Source organism: Oryzias latipes, chromosome 12 (assembly GCF_002234675.1).
Source record: "Oryzias latipes chromosome 12, ASM223467v1".
Classification (NCBI taxonomy): domain Eukaryota; kingdom Metazoa; phylum Chordata; class Actinopteri; order Beloniformes; family Adrianichthyidae; genus Oryzias; species Oryzias latipes.
The window spans coordinates 17213250-17236879 of NC_019870.2; the positions used below are offsets into that span (position 1 = coordinate 17213250).

General features: G+C 39.0%; 1 protein-coding gene across 2 annotated transcripts in view; it reads left to right on the top strand.

Moving 5' to 3' along the window:
• The window catches only part of sfswap (splicing factor SWAP), a 62056-nt gene extending 38913 nt beyond the window's left edge, over positions 1 to 23143 (top strand). Inside the window, exons 15-19 of one of the 2 annotated variants that reach the window (XM_011481916.1) lie at positions 6121 to 6497; positions 7416 to 7541; positions 7794 to 7931; positions 8619 to 8691; positions 22626 to 23143. In XM_011481916.1, the coding sequence (XP_011480218.1) occupies positions 6121 to 6497; positions 7416 to 7541; positions 7794 to 7931; positions 8619 to 8691; positions 22626 to 22691 (780 nt within the window). In that variant the 3' untranslated portion in view covers positions 22692 to 23143. The remainder of the gene's footprint in view (positions 1 to 6120; positions 6498 to 7415; positions 7542 to 7793; positions 7932 to 8618; positions 8692 to 22625) is intronic. The other variant, XM_020707781.1, reaches the window with a different exon arrangement.
• The last annotated feature ends 487 nt before the right edge of the window (positions 23144 to 23630 follow it).

Consider the following 23630-nt stretch of genomic DNA (forward strand, 5'->3'; position numbering starts at 1 on the left):
CAATCAGTTGATACAGTTCTATACGTACTGTTCATTATATCTGATTGTATGGGCCGTCTAAGCCGATTAACTAATAAAAATATGTCTCCACAAACACAGTAGGTAATTTGTCAATTTTCACAGACTATTAAGTCTGCTTCAGGACTTAAACAAATTGCAGTGCTTCCCTAAGCATGATCAAGGTTTTAATTACACCATTTTCTTCCTTAATTCATGAAAAAGTTTAGCTCATTTTTGCTACATCCGATAAGAACTTATCTCTCACTGAGAGATTCCAGTGTAGATGATAAACATTATAATAGTGAAACACTGCGTATACGATTAACTTTTGGGTTTCTCTTATATTGAGGATTAAGGATTCTTGCATTTTTCACACAAAGAATCTCCTGTTTGTGAAACCCCAGCCTTTATAATCATTTTAATTTGTAGATTAAATTTTATTTTTTCACCCATTCTTTACCAATTTGCCAATCTCACTTTTAACCCCTTTGTCCCGAATGTTGCTAATTTAGCAAATTATGAACTCCACTTAATTTAGCATCACCTTAAATGGAAAAAACATAAAAACATATATTCATTCATATTTATTTAAGATAGACAAAAACTGGAAAGCTGAATAATAATTTCTTCCAAATGTGAATAACACTAAAAAGCATAGGCAGCTAAAGCATAGGCAGCTAGGTAGTTCCAATCCAAAGGGTTTTGGATTAGGGATGAGGCCGATTTTTTTGTTTGTTTTTTGTTTTGTTTATTTATGGCAATGGTTGACATGCCGCACGAATCCTCGAGGGGTTAAATAGTAGTTTTGTCACTTAGAAGCAACAATTAGCAGACGCTACACGGTCAAAGATTTAGCTCAAGATAAATTTTAGCATACCTTCATGAGCTGGTAACCCCTTGTGGAGACACTATTCACATCAGCAGCTTTATTCATGGGTTCTTGTTTTTTGCCACTCATTAAAAAAAAAAGGCTGTTTACATTTGTATGCTGTATAAGTTTATCACCAGGCAACTGCTGGATATATTTTACATACTTTTCTTGAACTAGTGCCATCTTTGAAGCAACAAAAAAAAGTTATTTGTATCTTTAGTAGCATTTTTCTCATTTTCCCGGATAATATCCCAGATAATTAAGTTGGCCTTTAAAAAGATGTCCAGAGGCCCCTTTGTTAAAGTGGCTAGTCAGTTATCAGATCACCCTGTGTGTTCTGAATAAAGGCAGCTTCTGAAGTTCCGTAAAGGTTCTACATCATTTAAAACTCTGTTTTTATAGTTACAAAAAGGTAGATAAACCAGTACTTTATTGTGTTAATAAGACACATAAGTCATTTGATGTGTAGATTGCAAGTTCTCTTGATGGATGTTTTGTGTCAGGTCCTCATGTTAGCCCAACAGATGAGTAGTAAACTGGCCAGCTGCCTGCTAGACCAGGTGGCGGTGGGTAGTCTCCTGTCACTGAAGCGCTGACTCTTGTTCTATTCCAGATGTTCTTTGCCTTCCACTGTAGCCATACCAGCTCTACTGCTCCTAATTAAATTGTAATAGCTTCTGATAATAAAGTGAATTTTCCTGTTTGATGTTTTGAAAGTAAGACTGTTGATTGCAGGACCGTTTCTAGCTTTGTGGGGGCTCAAGGCAAGATGCTGTTTGGGGGCTTCTAGTTTGTAATCAAGTAGATTCCAAATCCTTTATATGTTCTATATTATATGGTCTGTTGTATTACACTTTACAAGCAAAACAGGCTAATCTTAAACTGAACCACTAGACCAGGGGTCGGGAACCTATGGCTCGCGAGCCATATATGGCTCTTTTGATGGTCACATGTAGCTCGCAGACAAATCTTTAATTATACTTTTTTTTTCATTAGACCAGTCCTTTTCGGGCGCAATGCGATGCCAGAGGCGCGCAGTAGTAGCGGTGCTTGGAGAAAAAACTATCAGTTTACTATTATCTATTATTTCACAGAGTTTGTACCACCCGGAAACCTGTGAATTGCCGTGCCAAAGAGAAAGAGCGCGCAGTTGCGGGGACGGGATGTGTGAGGAAGAAAGCAGAGGGTGGGGGTGAGGGGTTGTGGGGACAGGCTGCAGGTGAATCGCGCAGGGATTGTAATAACGTAAAACCCGCTGCCTGTCACTCACTGCAGCGTGTGAGTGTGTGTTTGGCTCCCCGTCTTTATGTGAGCAGTCTTTGTCACATCTACAGAACATTCAGACCTACGATCACGTTTAAAGTCTCAACGCCTGCATGAAGCAGAAACTCACCACGTATCAACCAGACTAGACAATCAACAAAACTACCACGAGAAATACTCATCATTTATTAGCAACAGCATAACAATGTTATTAAAAAGGATCCACAGACTTATTGTACTTTAAAAATGTTGAAATTACATCAAATGCACACATTCACTTGTATATTTAGTTTTAAAAATATTGTCGCGGACTGAGTTTCACTTGGCTGTCGGGCCGCGTTAAAAGTTCTGGGGTTCATTGAAGGCATCAAGCAGAGATCTGATTGGCTCTCAGTTCTGTCGCTCAGCCTGTTGTTAGGTAATTTGGACCAATGGGGTTCAACTATGGGCCGAATAAGGAAAATGGGAGGGCTGGAGCGGGAGCAGGTGAATATAAAGTTGGGAGAAACGCTCTCTCTCGTCTCGGCAGGAGAGATTCAGGAGTTGATGAATTAGTTGTACGGCGTTTGTTGCGGTCTACAGTAACCAGAATAAAGAACTTTAAAAGAGGTTAAGTCTCCGTGCATCAGTGTGGGAAAGAGACACAACATTATTGTATGGCTCTTTCGAAATTACATTTAAAAATATGTGGCGTTTATGGCTCTCTCGGCCAAAAAGGTTCCCGACCCCTGCACTAAGCCAAGCTAAACTGATCTCATAAAAGCACTGTAATACAAGGACAGGAATCCCCTATACTTAAACAATTAGTATTTATGAAAATGTTTACTTTAACTACTTTAAAACTTTCGTTGAGTCAGTACTCTATCATTGCAACAGATTCCAACATGTCCTCTTTGAAAGCATCAGAATAAATGGGTCTGGATACTTTTTGGATTTTTTGCAGAACCGGTATCTGACGCTAGGAAAGCAAACCTTGGGGGGGGGGCTCATTTTTTATTCCGTGGCATTACAGTTTTTTTTATTTATTTTTTTATCATCTTGCTAACATGGCTGAATGATACCTCTGAATCATTCCCACCATGCCTATGGGCGTCTCCAGACCGCTGCATCCCTAATTGTGTAGCAGTGTGGTCCAAAGACCTTAAAATGCCAAAAAATATCAGCCACGGCTTATCTTTGCAGTTTATTTAATGTATAGCTAACATTTATTTTAAGCCTTTAATGGGGGCAATGCACACAGAAGATAACTAAAGACAAAAAACAGACGTTTGAATACTCTTCTGAAGGGGATGAATTTTGGGTGCCCGAGGCATTTGCCTGGTTTGCCTATAGCAAGAAACGGCCCTGTATTTTATAAGTGTTCACTCTTTAGCCTGGTGTGTGTGTTTAGAAACAAAAATAGACAATAATAGAACAAAAAGTTGACAGCTTTTAAAACGGTCTGCTCCTTTCAAGATCAGAAAATGGAAGTTTAAGTCATAAATTAAACAATGCTAGCATGTCTGATAGGTTGTTGATTCTGCCACAGTAGAGTTTTTCCATATTACAAAGAGTTGTAGTTTCCATTTCTTCAGCGTTGTTTAAAACAAAAAGTTCTATGAGCACAGACAGTTGTTCTGCCCCTGGCAGACTAGTATTCTTCCCCAGTGTACTATCTTTGAAGGCGGAGCAGCTGATTTCTCTGCTTCTTTGTTGGCTTTGAGGTAGTAACAGAGGCTAAATGAATTGCTCAGTGGAGGGGAAAACGCACTTCTTTAAACAACAGTGTTGCTCTGACATCTATGACTCCAGCTTGTTGTGTATAAGCACACGCTGAGGCTTAATGAAGGCGTCTTTTGTGCTGACACGGTGCAATCATTGTTTAAAACGGCTTGTGTTTAATCTCTTGAAAGGCTCGGGGACAAATGTAAATGTTCATGCTGTTTGTAGAGCGGTTTTGATGAATTGACTCGGAGTTATTAAAGTAATATCAGATATAAAAGTTGACACATGATGATCCGCTCACTATCAAAACAGAACTCTGCAGCTTCACAAAGGCCCTGCCTCAGCCTATTGTTGTGGACAAAAGTAGTAATTGGGCCATCTTTACACCAATTTGGTTATTTAGACAGAACAGAGGAAACACAACTGTTGCCTCAGTGTGCAATTTCCCCCAGGAAAAGCAATATAACTTCAAAAGACCCTGATCTAAACTAATGTTTTTGTCCCAGTAAAGTGATGTAGAGTTGTCCCAATAAATGCGGAACCACTAAAAATACAGGGTTTCACCATACGCTAAATTCACACCAAAACATTTCACAGCAGCATGTTCAAAAGTTCAAAGATGTGGCTACTGTGCACCTTGCTTTGTTTGTTATAAAATCGGGTTTTGCATTTTACAGTCCATTTCATTTCTCCACCTCATCGTCCATGGAGCGACGGTCTTGGTGTGGGATATTTACATAATGGTTCATTTTCTCAAAACTTTGTTTTAAAAATGTATTGAATGGTTATTTTGACAGTTGGTCTACTTCCTGGGTTTCTCCATCTGTAGCTCAGGGGGTAAATGCAGAGATGCTGAAAAACTAAATCTCAAGCAAGCCTTGCAAGTCCTTTTAAACATGTGGTTGATATTTCCGTTGTGAATGTAAGAAAGCAGTTCACTCTCCTCTAGCATGGTGGCGTTGTGACCAACTTAGGAATGAGAAAATTTGACATAATTGGGTAGTATGTGTGGGCATCCTACGAGCACTTGGGTTCCACCCCGTGCGTGTGGCATTCATACGGGGTCAATAATAGGGCTAGTACTCAACTGTGGTTCAAGTATAGCTGTAGTATAGCTGTTAAATGTATAGAGGATTTTCAAGCTTTCCTTCAGGCGCTTTTAAATAACCATCGTCTGCAACAAACTACCCCTCTGTTTTAAAACTAATCCTTCTAGTAAATACTGTCCTTAATAAGAACACAGAATACATTGTTACTTTATTTATTTTAGTTTGACAAAAGTGGTCAAACCTGAAAGAATTCAAATAATGCTGTTTCTCCAGACTGTTCTTTTTAATTTTTAAGAGTAGATGTTTCTCTCCAGTTAAAGAAGTGTAAAAAGGCTTAACAGGCGTGCAGATTCAAACTCTCACACACCAGCAATAATCCTCAACAAGGTCTCACTAGTCATTTTGTTTCTTAATCAGCTCAATCAAAGCGGTAAATTGTTTGTTTTCCTCCTTTCAGGTGCTGTTAAACATTTATTGAAATTGTCTTGGAGGGTTTTCTCTGTTTGGCCTACCTTTGCTGCTTTACCTCATCTACTGCCTCCTTTCTTTTTGTTTCATCATCATCCTAACCCCCTTTACTCCTCTCCCTTTTTATTTATTCTGTTATGGTTAATTAAGAGGTGACACTGTCTGAGTTGGAAAGAAGTCTTCGAATTAATTTTCCCCCTTTTAAAATAATGAATTTCTCTTTCAAGCCGCCACTTCCAATGAAAAGTATGTAAACGCAAATAAACACACGTTTTGTGCTTCCGTACTAAAACCCCTTGCTCTCACGTGTTGCAACGCAAGTGCTGTAAAAAAAATGAATCTAAATGAAATATTTAAATGTTATCATTTCTGTTATTGAGTGAAAATCTTATAGAAAAAAAAAGTAAGAGTTGAATTTGTTTTTTCCTAAGAAAGCAGTCGTCTCTTGTCAAATCTTGTGACATTGTTAAAATTAGGAAGGACTTACCACTGTGGCACACGGATGTCCTAAATAAATACATCTTTACTCTTGACTTCTACCTAGTTTTTACACACTGTCTTCTGTTTTTCTTTAGACAGATTTGTATCAATATCTCTCAGAAGCAACAATTATGGAAATGTATTCAATGTTCCTGTTGTCAATGGCTGTTTGGAGCGTTTCATCCTGTCAGCTTGTTTTTCTCAAAGCCATTAAACTTCAAATCCTGACTCTCCCGAATTACAATAAAAATATTTACTACCACTCTAATTGTTTATGTCTTATAGATGCAAGAAGCCTTGTCTGCTCTGTGTGATCCTGCACCTGCTGAAGTCTATCAGGCAACAACTTTTTGTCATCAAAATCAAAGGCACTCGGCAGAGAACAACGAAACCAAGCGCAGCAGGGAAATCACCCACATCTCATCGTCCTCTTACTCCGGGTCCAAAGGCTCTGATAGAGACAGAGAGCGAGACCGAGACCGTGACCGCAACAGAGAGCGAGACAGAGAAAGAGATCGAGACAGAGACCGCATCAAGGGGCGGGATAAAGACAAAAAGAAAAAGAAACACAAGAGAAGGTCAAGATCACGGTCTAGGTCGAGGTCTAGATCGAAGACCAGCCACTCTCTCCCTAGTGCCTACAGACGATCCCGTAGATCCCGGTAAGGAAATGCAGACCCATATTTATTCTCCAAGCCAAAATCATGTGCCACAGTTCAAATTCTTTATAATCAGGTGTGTTCCATTAATGAGAATCAGCAACTTGAGGTTAGATGGAAAAGAAGGTCAGCAAACTTTGAGAACTGGAATTAAAGGGTAACTAACCTGTACAAATGGTGCTTTAAAAGTGTTGACTGTTGGTCCTTGCCAAAATTTGGACAATCTGAACTGCTGTATATCTTCCGATAGTGGCCGGTCTCTAATAGACGCTGATCCCTAATGAACCAATTTAAAAAAAAAAAGAAGGCAAAACTCAGTAAAATATTGAGATTTTTGCTTTCTTAGAATAAATGGTTTTAAATATGTGGCTTATCAGTTGCCAACATATTTTATGTATTTATATTTTCATTTCTAATCATTTCTCCAAATGATCTGTATATGAGTTACACTCTTGATTAGCAGCAACAGAGTTGGCTGTTTGCAGTATTTTGCTGGCAGTAATGGGCTCCATAAAGGATTCAGATCCACTCATTTCACTTTTGTTTGCAGATCCATGCAGGTTTGGACTCTTGTTTACAGAATCACCTCTCGTCTCAGCACTTTTTACGCATAATAGTTTAGTGGGAATTTGCATATTTTTTAAATCTAAAGTGTTATTGCTAAATCTTTCACAGTACATCTAGAAAAACAGATCTTTATCCTACTGTAGTATCCATGCTGGATATTTTGTATATTTCTCCCAATGTAAACACAACAAATCTGTTTCAATACTTAAAATTTGATTCATGTTTTTTTCAGTTTTTACCATTTATTTATAGTTTTGTTGGATTTTCGTGAGGCTTCTGTTTTTCAAATGTATCAGCATGGCTATGATCTACGATCTCACTCTGTCTTGTTGCGTTGTCTTTTATTTTTGCCAGATCTCGCTCACACTCGCCGGGGAGGAGGGACAGGAGGGGCCACTCAGCAGAAAGGAGGCGCGATGAGAGAAATCGCTATCACCCCAGTAGCAGTTCCAGCTTGCAAAGAAGGCATTCAAAGTCTAGGTGAATAGAACTGCTGGTGTTAAGAGTCTGGGTTGAGAGGAAGTGTCATGATTCTCCATATTCAGCCTGTTCACTGTTACAATTAACTGTAATTGCTCTGATCAGAAGCAAAAACTTCAGTGTTGGCTCTGAGTTATTTGTTCCCATTTTTTTTTACATCATATACCCGCCATTATGAGGGAATACACCTTATGTAGACTTTGCCATGTGTCTATTGCTTTGAGATCCGAGTGTTTTCTATTTTTCTCTCAGGTCCCCTCCTGAAAAAGAAAAACGCTCCACGTTGTCTTCAAAAAACATGCAAACTATGGGCTCCTATGTCTCCCCTTATTCCTCACCCAGAGTTTTGTCCCAGTCTGCCAGCCCGGCATCAAGCTTTGGCCAATCCAGGTATCGCCAATAAAACATAACAAGACTGTAGCACAGAGACTCAAAATGAGCATTTTTAAAGTTGAAATTAATTAACTTTAAAGATCGAATTCAACTTTAAAATTAAAGAAACTAAATGTTTACACAATTAACATAATTCCAGCGAACTCTGAAGCAGAGAGAAGCAGCTTTAGGCTGATTGGCTAAAGTGATTACGCAATCAACGTAAATCAGACGATTTTTGTTGCAGAGATACGCATGTCAAGGCAATGGCAACATGAAAAGCAGCTTTTCTCCGCACCAGATTCAGCAGATTTACTTTGATGTTAAAAGATTACAATAAATAGGAATCTTTTTATTTTTATTTAAGATCTTTCTAGGTGAAATGTGAATAATGTACACATTAAACCAGAGTTTTGTCATTTTAATGGCCATTCTTTCTTCATCACTCATTTGCCAGATTACTTGAAAATGAGCAGCAGCAAGAGCAGAGTATTTTCCGAAAAGTCTGAGTGTTTCTGGTTGTTGAAGTTTTACTGTGCGTTTTTATAGGTGTGAATGTACAGAAGCTGATTTTTTTCCTCTTCTCTCATCCTCTGAGCTCCCTGTTCTGCTCCCAGAGCCTGACTAACTTTAGGATTTTCTAAATATCATCAATGTTATATGTCCTTTTTGCTAAAATGATTGATTTTTTTCCCCTCTCTTTAGGGGCGCTTCTCAAGAGAAAGACAAGGCAGTGTCCTCATCCATAGTATCCTCTGTGCAGTCCAAAATAACTCAGGTATTGTTTGTTTTTCTCCTCTTTCTTCCGCTGAACTTTAGGGGCTATGCCTTAAATGTACTGAGTGCTGTTCTTTGTTTCCATCACGCAATGAGAGGGGACACAAAGTGCTCTGCTTTAACAGCCAGGTTTATAGCTTTTGTCTCGGGAGGGGGGGTTACGATAGTTCATTTTATTATGTACGCATGTACATCCCATTGCTGCACTCCGTCTGAGAATTGGCCTCACAAAGGCGGAACAAATGCCTATAGGAGTCGGAGTTTGGGCCTCAAAAGCACAAAGTGGGCTCTTTTTGTGGAGAATTATTTAGGATGCAATTTTTCAGTCTTTTGGGACGATTAATCATACTAGTATTTAATGTTTTCTTTAAACTGGTGGTATGCTCTTTAACTTTTTCAATTCCCTACTTCTTTAATTGATTCTTTTAAAATATCACTTTAGCCTCTCCCTTAATCAGAGCTTTTTTCTTCTTTTTTTGTAAGCTCTTGTGTTTTCTGAAGTTTTATTTTATCTATTGAACTAAGCTTCGTTCCTGGGATTCCGTCTTCTGTCATGGATGTACGCGCCTTTATCCAGTCTGTTTTCTGTTTTATGCACTCATCCTGGAAACATTGCCAAACATTTTAGAGGAAAAACACTCCATAACGGTTGATTTCATTTAAACAGCACTTGATGACGAATGTTATTCTTGGCAAAAACTGAAATTTCCTTTTCCGTCTTGCATTTTGCTCATAATTTCTCCCTCAGCTTCAAATTAGTTTGATTTGATTTGATTGATTTTCAAGCGTCAATTTTAGTCAGTGCAATAAAAAAATCATTCATAAAATGTAATACAGAAATGATGAAAAGCATAAATAAAAAACAAAGACACAGTTAGGTCGACTTTGTTTATTAAATATAGTGATCATGAACTAAAGTCAAGTAGAGCTTGATTTATTGCTTGAAAAGGAGTGAGAAGAAGTGCCTATTGATTGATCTAGGTTCAGTGATAATTTGTTGTACTCCATCCATGATTTTATTTTATTTTAGTTTGCTTCTTCATTGATGTTATGGCTTTGACCCTTCTCATCTGTTAAGTTCATAGTTTTCCTATTCAACGTCATTGTCCTTGTCGCAACTGAACCAAGTTTCAAATATGGTCGGAATATTAAAAGAACGTCCAATATTCTGTAAATAGTCCGTGATTTCTCCAAAGTTGGTATACATGCTTCTGCTGTTAAAGAGAATGATTGACAGTTTTCCTTCTGGGTTAACAGTTTTTAAAGTCATTATGCTGAAAAATTTACAGTCCATACTAAGAGTGGAAAAAAATGATCTGCAGGTTGTTGTCATTATTACTGAATATTTTAAGGTCTGTTTGCTCACTATTCAGATCTCTCTGAAAGTCGTGGTTGCAGGTGACTGTTTAAGAAAATGTGTTGTTTTTTTTGGAAGCCATTGATTGTAGAGTTCGTCTCCTCACCTTGTAAGACCAGCATCTTCACTTATCTCTTGATTGCCTGCAGTGGGTAAAGACTTCTCCAGTTCCTCCAGCCTCCTGATAATGATGACCATGGCTTCCTTAGGGGAGCGGTATAGGTTGGCGTAAATCTTGCAGTCTCTTACCCGAGTGCTTTGAATTTTTCCCAGCTTTTTCAGATAACATTCTTTTCTGGTAATGTCGGCATTCCTTTCAGTCAGGTCCTCATTCATAAAAATGATGGTTCCCTTCAGATTTCTTCCTTGTTTCAATAACCCTTGTGCTATCCTATGGGGTCCTGATGACCCCACCCTTACTTTGACGGGTTCTCCCTACCATGACAAAGGTGGATAAAGGTGGAAAGATTTCATGTAATCCATGGACACCAGTGAAGATCACAAATTATTGAAGAAAAAAGGTTCAGAGCACTGTCTAGTGGGTCTAGATGACCCAACTCCCAATGTTAAAGTGCTTAGGATAGCACAAGGGATAAAGCTGCTTTGTGTTTCCGATTAACAAACTTCAAGAGAATCGTGGTTTGTCGGTCTCTCTTCTCCTGGGGAACGGTCGGCAGGTCTCCACATTGTTTTTGGGTCCTGAGAAATTTCCTTTGGACTTTAAGAACTCCTCCAGGGCTCGTCTCCTGCTCGTCTGATTCCTCACCGTTCCCGGTGGTCACTGCATGCACATATGACCGGGGTTTCATTTTCAATCCAGTGATAATCATGTCGCTAATCCTGGAGTTCTGCTCCTGGTCATCCATTCATTTTGCGATTATCTCAATCCTGTTGACATTTTGATCATTCAGACCCCAAACCTGTCTCCCCTCCTCTAGCACGTTCAGGATCTGTCCGTGCAGGATTTTCATGCCTCTACCTTCCTTCAGCACTAAATCAAGCCACTTCTTGATATTCTCAGTTTCCTCTGTCACTGGAGTTTTTTTCGGGGGAGTGATTAGGAATAGCTTTTTTTTTTTTTTTTTTTTTCCAGTAAATAGAGTTGCGAAGTGCAGCTGCTCTATCCATCTGAGACGTCTTCCCAGAGAATCGAAAGTCAACCTAAATGTGTAGTTTTTGCCAATTAAAGAAAACAATAACAGCATATTTTTGATACAATCTAATGTTCATGCAAGCTTTGGTCTTTTACTGAATATTCAAAAGGTTGAAGGCGCTGTCACCTAAACTAAAAATAATCATTTGAGGCTCTGCATGTTGCCGCTTTGTGGCAGTTGTTATTTGCAGCTGTCAGAATCTCATTTCTTTATGATGACCACACACGCCTTCATCAGTTCCCTGCTACAGCATTTCCACTTTGACTCACATTAAGCTCTATTAGAACATCTATTTATTCTGTTTTTGACAGATGAGATAAAAGCAAAAGAACCAGATGTCTGAATCATATAATTTAAATCATTGAAGATTTATTTTGAAAAATACAGATCGTTGTCTTCTTGACCTCTCACAAAGGTCATGTTAAGCTTCTAAGAAAAAGATTCTACCAAACTTGCATATTTTGGCATGAAATTAAATAATAATGTCATCCATTTTACTGTATTCACAAATAGTTTTTTTTAATTGAACTTAATATATTAAGACATGTCAATATTGTATTGTATACAATGCTTTTTTTTTTTTTTTTTGCATAAATCAATGGTTTCATGTTTGTTGTTTTCGTATACGGTGTTTCCTCACTTGATCCCGGCTCACCTTTCACGGTCTCGCTGTTTGGCAGATTATTTTCAGTACAATTTTGCACACTGTTTTGCATCCTGATTGGCTACAGACCTTGTCGATCAATTGTCTCCGTTCCGTGTCTCCTGTACAGAATGTGTTCAATTTGACAAATCTTCATTTTCATTCTATAGAACTGGACTTATTTTTCTATGCAGGTTTGAATTTTAAGAGTATAAACAAGGGAGAAGAACGTGAATACTTGAATGACTGAATTCCCTCACTACTCACTTCGTAGTCCACTGTATAGGCCGTTCCCCATTATAACTGGGTGTCAGAATCCACAATTCCTAAATCCAGTGAGAAAATATTGTGCATCGATATGTGCATTATATGTAGTCTGCACTTGATTGTCAACTATAGACCACAATGCAATTATTTGAAAGATTTTTCATTTGAAAACGTTTTGTTTTTTTATTTATTTATCCAAAAAAGCAAAGTTTTTATGATCAGAACACAGTAGATTCATAGTGTTTGTAAAATGTTCAGGTTTTTACTTTGGGGAATCGGTGACATCATGTAAGTAATGAGCATGATAGAGTTTCTGTTAAAATTCAGGGCCCTCGATAGTCCCGCACTAGGGAATAATGGCTGAAGTTGGACATGGCCTCTGTCCAAGAAAAGTGTATAAAGTGTGTAGTAAGGGGTTTTACAGCCTTAAAACATCAGTAATCCTACTTAGCGGATTTTGCCTTATTATTCTTAGTATGTAGCCTCCGCAATAAACAAGAGACTACTGTAGTTCCTTAAGACTAATTCATTAGTTAGGCTGGGGGTTATGGCCAAAATACTATATACATCTGATTACAATATACAATTTCTTAGCATAAAAACTAATTAAAAGTTGTTTTTAAGTTAAAACTTAAAAAAAAAAAGCCTTAATTCAAATAAAGTATACATTTAATTTTAGGGTAAAATCCAGTTAATTTTAAACACTCAATATTATTTGTAACCCATTTACTGTTAAGTTAGATGGAATAAAAAATGTTTTTAGGTGTGAGGTTAAGCTTATCGGAGGCAAAATCATCTTAAAATCGTCCTTGATGCGTTTCGTTTGTAGATTGATTTAAAGTGTCTTCCTCAGAAAATGAGGTTCAATTTTTTTTATTCTATTTCAATTTTGGTCCACTCAAAAAGCTTGCTTTTTGTTTCCATTCTCTTTACAATAGGATCAGTTTAACAGTGAAAAGAACTGGTCCTCCCAGTCTTTATTGGAAACTTCAGCCGGCAGTTTCCCTAAAGAATATTTGGTCGTTTTAGAGGCATTCATGTTGAATCTTATCATTGTAAGTTTGATGGCTGAAACATTTGAACCAGTGTTTAATGAAATAAATAAAAGCCTTCTACATCACACTGCTGTTTTAAAGGTCACTGCAGTCTTCCAATTTAAAAAGAAGGGCTAAGTGGGAAACAGTCAGAGATCTAAGCAACTTGTTTGTGTGTGAGGGATGTGTTTTATTGTGTTGTGCTCTTTCTTTAATTACTGTTAATGCTCTGATTCTCGTGACTTTGTCTTTAAATGACTGTAAGTGACTTTGTGTCCCCATCAGTTTTGTGTCTGAAGAGCTGCAGCACACATTCACCCACCCACACACACTTGCCCTCAATCAATGACCGTGCTTCTTTCTACTCCTACTTTGTTTAAAGTATTACAGTCCAATGCACAAAACAATTACTGTTTGTTAGCAAATTCACTTTAAGAATAAGTCTGAAGTGGCCTGTGAAATCTTGGAATTGAACATTTAAATTGAAAATAATCGAATCGTTTGAAAGCAGGTGAGTATATTACACGATTCAAGTGGTTTCTAAATCTAATAATTCTAAACAAGCATTGTTATAATGCGGTTAAGTTTAAATTGCAATGTTCACTCGCTATATCCTGCTACACCTTTCACAGTCTTGCTGGGTCACAGATTATTTTACCACATGTTTTTTTGTTTTGTTTTTTCAACAGCGCACTAAGTTCTGTCCTGATTGGCTGTTGACTTTATCAATCAATGTCTTCCGTGCCGTGTCTCCTGTAAAGAGATGCTGCGCGTGCAGCTTGACAGATGCATAAATCTTTCAAGGCAAGCAGATCTTTGTTTTTATTTGATAATACTAGACTTTTTTTTCCTGAGGGTTTGAACTTTGAGAGTTTAAACAAGAGAGAGAAAAAAAAAGAGTGAAAATGTTCATGTAATTCTGAGAAAAGTCAATAAAGTCTGAACCGAGGGTTTTTACAGCCTCAAAACATCTGTAATGCTACTTTGCCGATTTCACCTATTGCAGAGTATTCATGGAAGTATCCTCCACGAAAACAAGGGAACACTGTATTCCAAAAGAGACAAGTTCTTTTAAATATATTGTTTATCTTCAAATAATAGCGCCGGCATTTATTCAAAAAATTATTGAGCGTTTAATAGAAACCATAGGAGACCAGATATTTTTCACCTTGCAGACGGAATGGTAATAGGTAAACGGGGATTATTTGGCAATGAAACACAGTATGTGTTTACAGCCTCAAAATCCAAGCAACAACATTGGATGAACGCTTCAGGAATGAAGGAAATCGTCACAACAGCAGTACGGCATTATTAAAGCTGTAGAGTGTAGACGCTAGTACCATAAGCATGAACAACAGGTACGGTAGATGTGCTGAACTTTCTTGATAACTGTGCCACAAGCACTAGACTGCACCAGTTCGAATTTTGGATGAAAGCGCTCAACAACCTGACAACTCACTAAGCTCTAAGTGCACTTAAGTACGCACAATCATACATGTATGATTATGTGTATACAATACAACATGAGATCGGACAAGTTGCAATAAAAGACAGATTCAACATTTAAGGTGTAGTCAGACTGGACACTATTAGTTCGCTTAAAGTGAATAAGTGAACCAAAAGTTAATTTCCCAAATAATCTGGATCAAATTTTTTCAATTCAATTCAATTTCAATTCAATTCAATTTTATTTGTATAGCCCAAAATCACAACAACAGTCGTCTCGATGGGCTTCGAAGTAAAACATGAAATCAAAAGGATCACGAATACAAAGAGTTCAATAGAAAAATACTAAAATGAACTAACAAACTGACTAAGCTATACTGGCATCCCTGCCCTTAGACCCCCCTTCGCGGTAAGGAAAAACTCCCAAAAAAAACGGATTCCGGAAAAAACGAAGAAACCTCAGGGGTGCCCACATGAAGGAGGGATCCTCCCCCAGGACGGACAGGCGATTTACCAGAAATCTTAGAGAAGAATTCACTTATCTAAATCTACAACTACATATATAAAAGTCCAGCAGACGAGCTTCATCCAGCCGTGGTTATCGGGACAGTCAAAGGCGCGAGTCGAGCCGGAGACAGGAACCACAGCCAGGTGTAGGAGCAGGAGCAGAGACGAGGTACTCGGTCAGGTACAGAGCAGAGACGAGCCAGAGATGAGCCAGAGGCAGGATCCAAAGCCAGGTGTAGGAGCAGGAGCAAAGGCGAGGTAAACGGTCAGGAACTGGAGCACGGATGAGCCAACTGGAGTCTGGAAGCACTCCCACTCCCCAGGAGGGGAGAGGAAAAGAGGGACAATACATGAATCGCACTGCACCAAACAGAGGCATGGAGAACTAAATGATAAATTATGATCAAGAATAGAGGAGAGGAAGGGTAGAAGTAAAAAAGGAAAGAGGACAGAACCCCAGTGTACCATAGTTACCCCAGCTTCAACTTCTAGCAGCCTTTTAAAAGAAATAGTTATTATTAAGTTTAATTTAAACAAACTAACATTAAGTTAAATAATCTCTGAATACTAACTAGTCTGACAATAAGCCTGTCCAAAGAGGAATGTTTTCAGTCTAGCTTTGAATGTAGAAACTGAGTCGGCCTCTCTTATATGAGCTGGGAGTTTATTCCATAAGACAGGGGCTTGGTGGCTAAACGCTCTACCTCCAACCGTACTTTTACCAATTCTAGGAACCACAAGCAGTCCTGCATTTTGCGAGCGAAGTGTTCTGATTGGTTGGTAAGGGACTATGAGGTCCTTAATATAGGACGGGGCCATTCCATGTAAGGCCTTATAGGTTAACAGGAGGATCTTGAACTTAATTCTAGAATCAACTGGGAGCCAATGGAGCGAAACTAACACAGGAGTGATGTGATCTCTTCTGCTGGTTCCAGCTAACAATCTAGCAGCTGCGTTCTGAACAAGCTGGAGACTTCTTAAGGAACTCTTAGGACACGCTGCTAACAAGGAGTTACAGTAATCCAGCCTCGACGTAACAAATGCATGGATGAGTTTTTCAGCATCACTCTTAGAAAGTATATTTCTGATCTTAGCAATATTCCGCAGGTGAAAAAAGGCAGTTCTACACGCCTGAGATATATGAGCCTTAAATGATAAATCCTGGTCAAGTAAAACCCCAAGGTTTCTAACTGTGGAATTGGGGGCTATACGTATACCATCCAGGGAGACTATCTGAGCAGACAGAGCATCTCTGAGGTTTTTAGGACCAAGTATAATGACCTCAGTTTTTTCTGGGTTCAAGAGGAGGTAATTAATTGTCATCCAGGTCTTGATGTCACTGATGCAGGCGTTCAGTTTCTCTATCTGGTCATTCTGGTCAGGCTTCATGGATAAATACAACTGCGTATCGTCGGCATAACAATGAAAATTAATGCTGTGTTTCCTGATTATGTTTCCTAGGGGTAACATATAAAGCGTAAACAGGATCGGTCCCAAGACTGAGCCCTGTGGGACTCCATAGTTGACTCGAGTGCACTGAGAGGAATGGCCATTTACATTAACGAACTGATACCTATCAGACAGATAGGATTTAAACCACTGGAGAGCAGATCGTCTGATCCCTATGTCCTGCTCTAATCTATGGAGTAAAATACCGTGGTCGATAGTGTCAAAGGCAGCACTGAGGTCCAACAGGACCAGAATAGAAAGTAGTCCCTTTTCTGAGGCCAATAACAAGTCATTAGAGACTCTAACTAGTGCAGTTTCCGTACTGTGGTGAGGTCTAAACCCCGACTGAAAGTCTTCAAAGTGGCTGTTGTCCTGTAGGTGGCAGTAAAGCTGCTTAACTACAACTCTTTCTAGGATTTTAGAAATAAAGGGCAGGTTTGATATCGGTCTATAGTTGGCCAAGATGCTAGGATCCAAACTGGGCTTTTTCAGAAGAGGTTTAACAACTGCATATTTAAAAGACTGTGGCACGTAACCCGTTTCCAGAGAGGCATTTATCATTGTTAATATGGGATCATTAATTAGGGGAAAAGTTTCTTTAAAAAGTCTAGTGGGAATTGGGTCTAACAGACACGTTGAGGATTTGGAGGACGTAATAATTGATGTTATTTCCGCTTGATCCACAGCAGTGAAGCAGTCTAATGTTACAGAGGTTTCTATGGATGCCTCCATTTCTACCGCTTCAGCCTGTTCTGGGCTGATAGTAGGAATAACTTGATTTAACTTATGTCTAATATTTGAGATTTTACTATCGAAAAATGTAAGAAAATCATCAGAGCTGAGAGAAACAGGAACATGTGGTTCTACTGAGCTCTGACTGCGAGTTAATTTAGCTATAGTGCTAAAAAGAAATCTTGGATTGTTTCCATTCTCTGATATTAAGGTTGAATAGTACTGGCTTCTAGCTCTACGCAGAGCTTTTTTATAATTTAATAGGCTATGTTTCCAGATATCCAGAGACTGCTCTGAACCGGAGCGGCGCCATTCTCTTTCCAACTTACGGGTTTCTCGTTTAAGAGAACGAGTTTCAGCGTTAAACCACGGTGCTACTCGGTTTTGTCTGACGAACTTAGGTTTCAAGGGGGCAACAACATCGACTGTACTCCTGAGGGCTTGTAAGGCATCATTAACAAAGTGGTCATTTATACTAGGACTGATACTATGGGAGCTGGTCTCAGAGTATTTTCTCAGAATATCACTAAGTACTGGCTGAACTGTGTGTTTAAACTCAGACACAGAACGGTCAGTTAAGATTCTTCTAAGCTGTTTCTTATTCACTGGGGCAGAAGGATGTTCCAGTGTAAGCTGGAAGGTAATCAGAAAGTGATCAGAAATGATGGGGTTAAGAGGAAGGACACTCAGCTGGCTGATCTCTATCCCATGGGTTAGAACAAGGTCCAGGGTGTGCTTATGACAGTGAGTGGGTTCATTCACACTTTGGGTGAAACCAACATCATCTAATAAAGCTGCAAAAGCCTTTCCTAGGCAGTCACTGGGGTCATCAACATGAATATTAAAATCCCCTAATATTATAATTTGATCAGAATCTAAGACAATGTACCGTAGTGGATCCTGGCCAGCGACCAGGAACCCCTCTCGGACCCTTTTTTCGGGTTGGTTTAGGTCCGTTTCCAATTGGAATGATTGGAAATGATTTCCTCAGTCTGAATACGCTCCATGCACGGAGTGAAACAACTGGTCGGATGAATGCAGGCTTATGAATACAACTTTTAACATGATACACATTGCTTCTCACAGTTTTTCCGAAAATCTATCTGTCATAAACACCTATTGGCAAAGTGGCAAGTGAAAAGTGTTTACTTGATGTTGATACAGACGTTCCAGATTAGTCAACGAAATCTAAAGTTTGAAGAAGTGAAATATCCAAAGTAGAACAAAGCTCAGGATTTCCATTATTCTTTCTCTTGTTGCGTTGTCCCACCCTCATAATTCCTGGTAAATGACTGAATCACTCTTTAGTCACATAGTTTTGTGTACAAGCTCTGATTTGAAACATAAAAGTTCAGGATTCGATCAGGATCAAGCAGACTTGGTCCAGACCAAAGGACTTTTCCCATCTGAATACACCCGTAGTTGGAACACTTATTTGAATGGCCCAGCATGTAAAAGAGGCTGACTGCTATTTCGGTATCAATTTCTTGCTATGTCTCTCCAAACCCAAAGTTTATTGGATACGAGTATCAACAAAGGGCCACTAGGATTTTAAATAATTGTTTTTACTTTGTAAGTGTCTGTGTTAAGGAGGTTATTGGGCGACTTTAGAGTACAAAAATGGTCAAATTTGAAGATTTTGATTTGTTCATTAAAAGTTTATCAAACAGATCTTATTAAAGTGATCTAGAACTGTTTCCACGGCATTATTACATGATGTAGATACGATCTGCAGAAACTGGTGGGTGCTGGGAGGATAGACCACAAGTCGGGATTTAAGACGCATCGAAATTTAATGTAATGAAATAATCAGACTGTGAATGAAGAAGCAGCATTTGCTATTATATAAATATTGGTTCTACTTTTACTCATTTGGAACCTATTCTCCCCCACCATTATGTTTGTGTGTGTGTGAGAGAGAAAGACAAAGTGGGAGCCTCTGGTGCTTAGTGACCAGATGCTCCACAAAAGACATATTGCACATTTCCCATCGCTTCATACTTATTTTTCATTTTAAAAAACGCCTTAATTTCTTTTTTGTGCTCGTTATCTCCCTTATCCCTTTTTTTCCTGCCTTCATCTTCTCACCGTAATATTAAGTTGTTCATAAAAACATGCTGTTGCAACATGCCCCAGTTCTAAACCACTAACTACTTATACCCCATCTGTGATGTTTTACAAACACAACTTGAATAATTCAGCAAATCCTCATCTACATAATGGCCTCCACATCCCAGAGGATGCTTGGCTGCTACTTGCTTCATCCCATCTCTCATTTTCTTCCAGCTTGTCTTTGTTCCTTTAACTTCTGTTACTTCATTCTTTGCTTTGCAGTTGATAAGTACTTGGGTCGCCTCTCAGAAAAGCTTTTAGATCTGGTTTTATCAGCGCGCTGTTAGAAATCTTGAAGAGTAGCACACTTACCGGTTGTATTTCTTTTGGACATCTGTAATAATATAAAGACCAGATTCCAATCTCAACGTTTTTCATGGTATAGAATAAGAGCAGCAATGAAGGAGAATAAACCACAGGCTTGTGTGCCGTGGATCTGACTTGTTAGGTAGCCATTCAGTGCATGTTTGCATTACACTTCAAAAAATAAAAGATACTTTTTGTTGAACATTAGAAAATATTAGGTTATGTAAAAAACACTCCCCTCGTGTTCCAAACAGGAAGTACCCACTGGCTCCAAGAAGCCAATATCCCATAGACTTCTATAAAGAAATAAAAAGCTGTTCCTCAGAATAACCATTCTTGCTCTTAGCTTTTTAACATGTTCTTGCAAATTCTTATTTTATTTCATTTTCTTTGTAGTGCAAGTTATTCAAAGTAGAAATTGACCAATCAAATACCTCTAAAGATTGTGGTGCATGTTGGCCCCCACCTCGAACGTTCAAACCTTTTTGATTGACAGATTCTCCTCAGCCCTGTTTAAGTGGGAGGGGTGTGGACTTCAAACAAGCTCACTTCTGATTAGCGAGAGTGGTTGCCATAGAAATGATAACTCAGACTAACATGCCTTAACGTGCCTTGGAGGCTCGTTAACGTTGGGAGTTGGGTCATCTAGACCCACTAGACAGTGCGCTGAAACTTTTTTCCTCAATGATTTGTGATCTTCACTGGTGTCCATGGATTACATGAAATCCTCTCCACCTTTATCCACCTTTGTTGTGGTAAGGAGAACACGTCAATGTAAGGGTGGGGTCATCTGGACCCCACAAGAAAACACAAGGGTTACATCTCACTTTAGAAATAGTATCACCTTGTGGTTATCTGGTAAACTGGCCTGGCTCCATCCGGTTTTATTTTATTAAGAAAAAAATAAAAGGTCCGTGCTCCCTGTCATTTTATCCCCTCTCCTTTAGGACATCTTGTCCCTCCTCTCCCCTGTCCTCCTTTCTGCTACTTTACCAGCAGGTAGGCATCTTTGTCCTGCCTGGACCCTTGTGACCACTCCCACACAAGCTCCTGTGACACCGCCTTGCTGCTTCTCAAACAGCCTCCTCCGCCCTTTAACTTCCTGTCAGACTCCACTTAGATTCCAGTCTAGGTCACCCCTTGACCTCTTGAATCCCACAAAACTCCACTTCTGTATATTTATTTAAAATCAATAATCAGGCAAAATAGAACTTCGTTTTTCAACGGAACCTTATTGTGACAGAGCTGGACAATTGTGAGTCCAGTTACAAAACGCTAACTTCATTCAGTTTGTAGCATTTAAAACGCTACTGAAGTAATCCAAGTAGTTATAAAAACATGCAATTAAATATTAGAATAAAATGTTGAGGAATATCAAATATTTTTGCAGATTCAGTCAGTAAAATGGACGCTTTTGCTGAAACTCATTAAAATCACTTAGATAAAGAAGGATACTAACGGAAACATTCAGGATTTCTCTTTTTTATTTGTATTTTCAGAAAAGAGTACAACAGGAAATACTCACAGGAGTCCTGACATTTAGCATTTGCCTAAATAAACTCAAAACATGTCAGAAAATCACCCTCATTTCAACAAACACATGGAATTGAACTTCAGAACTGTCCGGCTAGTTTTCTATTTAAACATATGATTAAAGAACATGGTTCTTAAGTGTTATTCTCCACCTCCTAACCTGCGTTATTTACTTCAAACTCCCATCATTTACAGTTAGAAAATAACTTTTAAAAAAATGATTACAACTGTGATCAAACAGGATGAAATGCTTAAATAAATCTTTCCAAACTTTTTTTTGTTGAGTTATAACAATGCCTGTAGAGTGTTCTGTCTCTGAGAGCCAGAGGAGCATTTTTATGGGAAAAGAAGGGTTCAGGTTATGGCCTCTTGCCACAGGCTTTTAACAACCAACAGAAAGTTGTTATAATTTCAGCGTCTGCTCCACTTCAACTCCTAATAAAAAAATGTGTCTCACCAACAGAAGGCATTGGTCCTTAGCGGCTCCCAATCGTTTTTAAGGAGTGTAACGGACATTCTAGTTAACGGAATGCACCTTTTTATTTTTATTTCATTTTTGCCGCCTTGTTCTCAGGGATAGGAGGCATGGCACTATTTGCCATATTGTGTGTAGATTGTGTGTCCGGACGCGGCGTGGATGAACGGCCTTCAGCTGATTTGACGTGACACTTCCTTCCCTCTGCGATTACAGCTTTTAATTTGTCTCATCTGTCAGGAGAGCTCAGGGGGCGGAATTTTTGTCCATGCATGCAATGCAAATGCAGACTTCCTTTCCCGCAAAAGCGTGAGTTTGTCTGCCAGTCAGCAGAATTTAAGTCTAAGAGAACGGATGGGGGGGGGGACATACATTTTCTGCAGCTTTGACGAATTTTTCCCCAGTTCAAGATTACAATTTTCCTATCGCACACCTGTTGCCTCGGTGGAGGATTAGACGTGAAATGGGAAGCAGCTTGAACGCTTGTAGGAGCCTTTATATAGTTTTTAATCCAGCCTACATGTGTCCTGTCAGAAAACCTGTGCTGCACTGATTCACTTCTGTTCATTCATGCAAGCCGCTAGCAAAAAAAAAAAAAAAAAAGGAAAGAAACGGAGCTAAAACAAATGTAAGCTTTAAGTAACTGCCAGCTGCTAAGTTGATTCCCAGTGGGAGCAGCATTACGTTGTAACTCTTCCACGCCTCAGGGAGCGGTTTGAATAATTATACTAGGAATTATTATTCATTGAGGAGGTGCAGCACTCTGCAAAGACGACACAAAAACATCACCACACCAGGCTAATCCTTTTTTTTTGTTAGTTCTTTTAAGTAATATTTGTCATTTTTACATGTCATTCCGATGAGCCGTGTTCCGGAACGTGTGGAAAAAAACACCAACTGGTCTCTCCTTCTGCTTTCAGGACCTGATGGCCAAAGTGAGAGCCATGCTGGCCACCTCCAAGACCTTCCAGCCCCCCACCTCCTAGATACAACTTGACCTGCAGCCATTTTCTCTGTTCCTTCATGACCGTTGATGTCATCCGTCAGCGGGGCGTTCAGATGAAGTCACACTGGAAATGTTACGGGGCATCCACAATCTAATGCTAAATTTTTACTGATTTATTTGATTGATGTCAGTCATTTTGACAGCATTACCTGAAGCTGCTGTAAATCTAAATGACCTTCTATGAAGGGTTATGTTTTGATAACTTCATTCTTAATTCTCTTTCTTCCTCCACATCTCCTTCTCTCTGCTGCCGTCGCTCTTTCCTTTCTGCCCGGAGAAGCCGTTTTATTTTTGTTTGTTTTTTAACTGAACATGCTTTTCTCAGCTGTAGTAACGTGGCCTTTCTTTCTGTTCTTGGTTTGTACTGTAATAACGTTAATGCAGAACAACTTCCATAATCTGATCAGTCAATAAAGTTTCAGTTAAGATTCACTCGCTGACTTTTTTGATTTGATACACCCAATGTTGTCTTTCTTCTTGATTTAAAACGCCCCTAAGTAATGTGTCAAATTTTAACTAGAGTTAAAGGAAGTGCAACAAACGGAGTATTTTAATAAAGAGATATAAAATTGGGACTTGAAGGACTTTGATAAACTTTTTTTTGCTGCAGTTTTATGTCTTGTTTTAACTTTAAGCGACTCTTTCACTATAAAACAGCGATACAAGCTTGAAATTAGTCTGAATTACCTTGGAATGATTCATGACCCACAGGTTGGAGAAGAAGCTTGTGTTCAGAGGGTGTGTTGGTTTGATTCCCCTCTGCCTGACACATTGCTAAGCATCGGTCACTGTTGCTACGGTCACAAATACAACAGGCACCGCGATGGGGAGACAAGCCCCTGAATAATGTTTGATGGTGTTTGGAACACAGAGATGGGGCAGATTTAGTATTTAGGAGACAAAACACCCTTAAAATTTA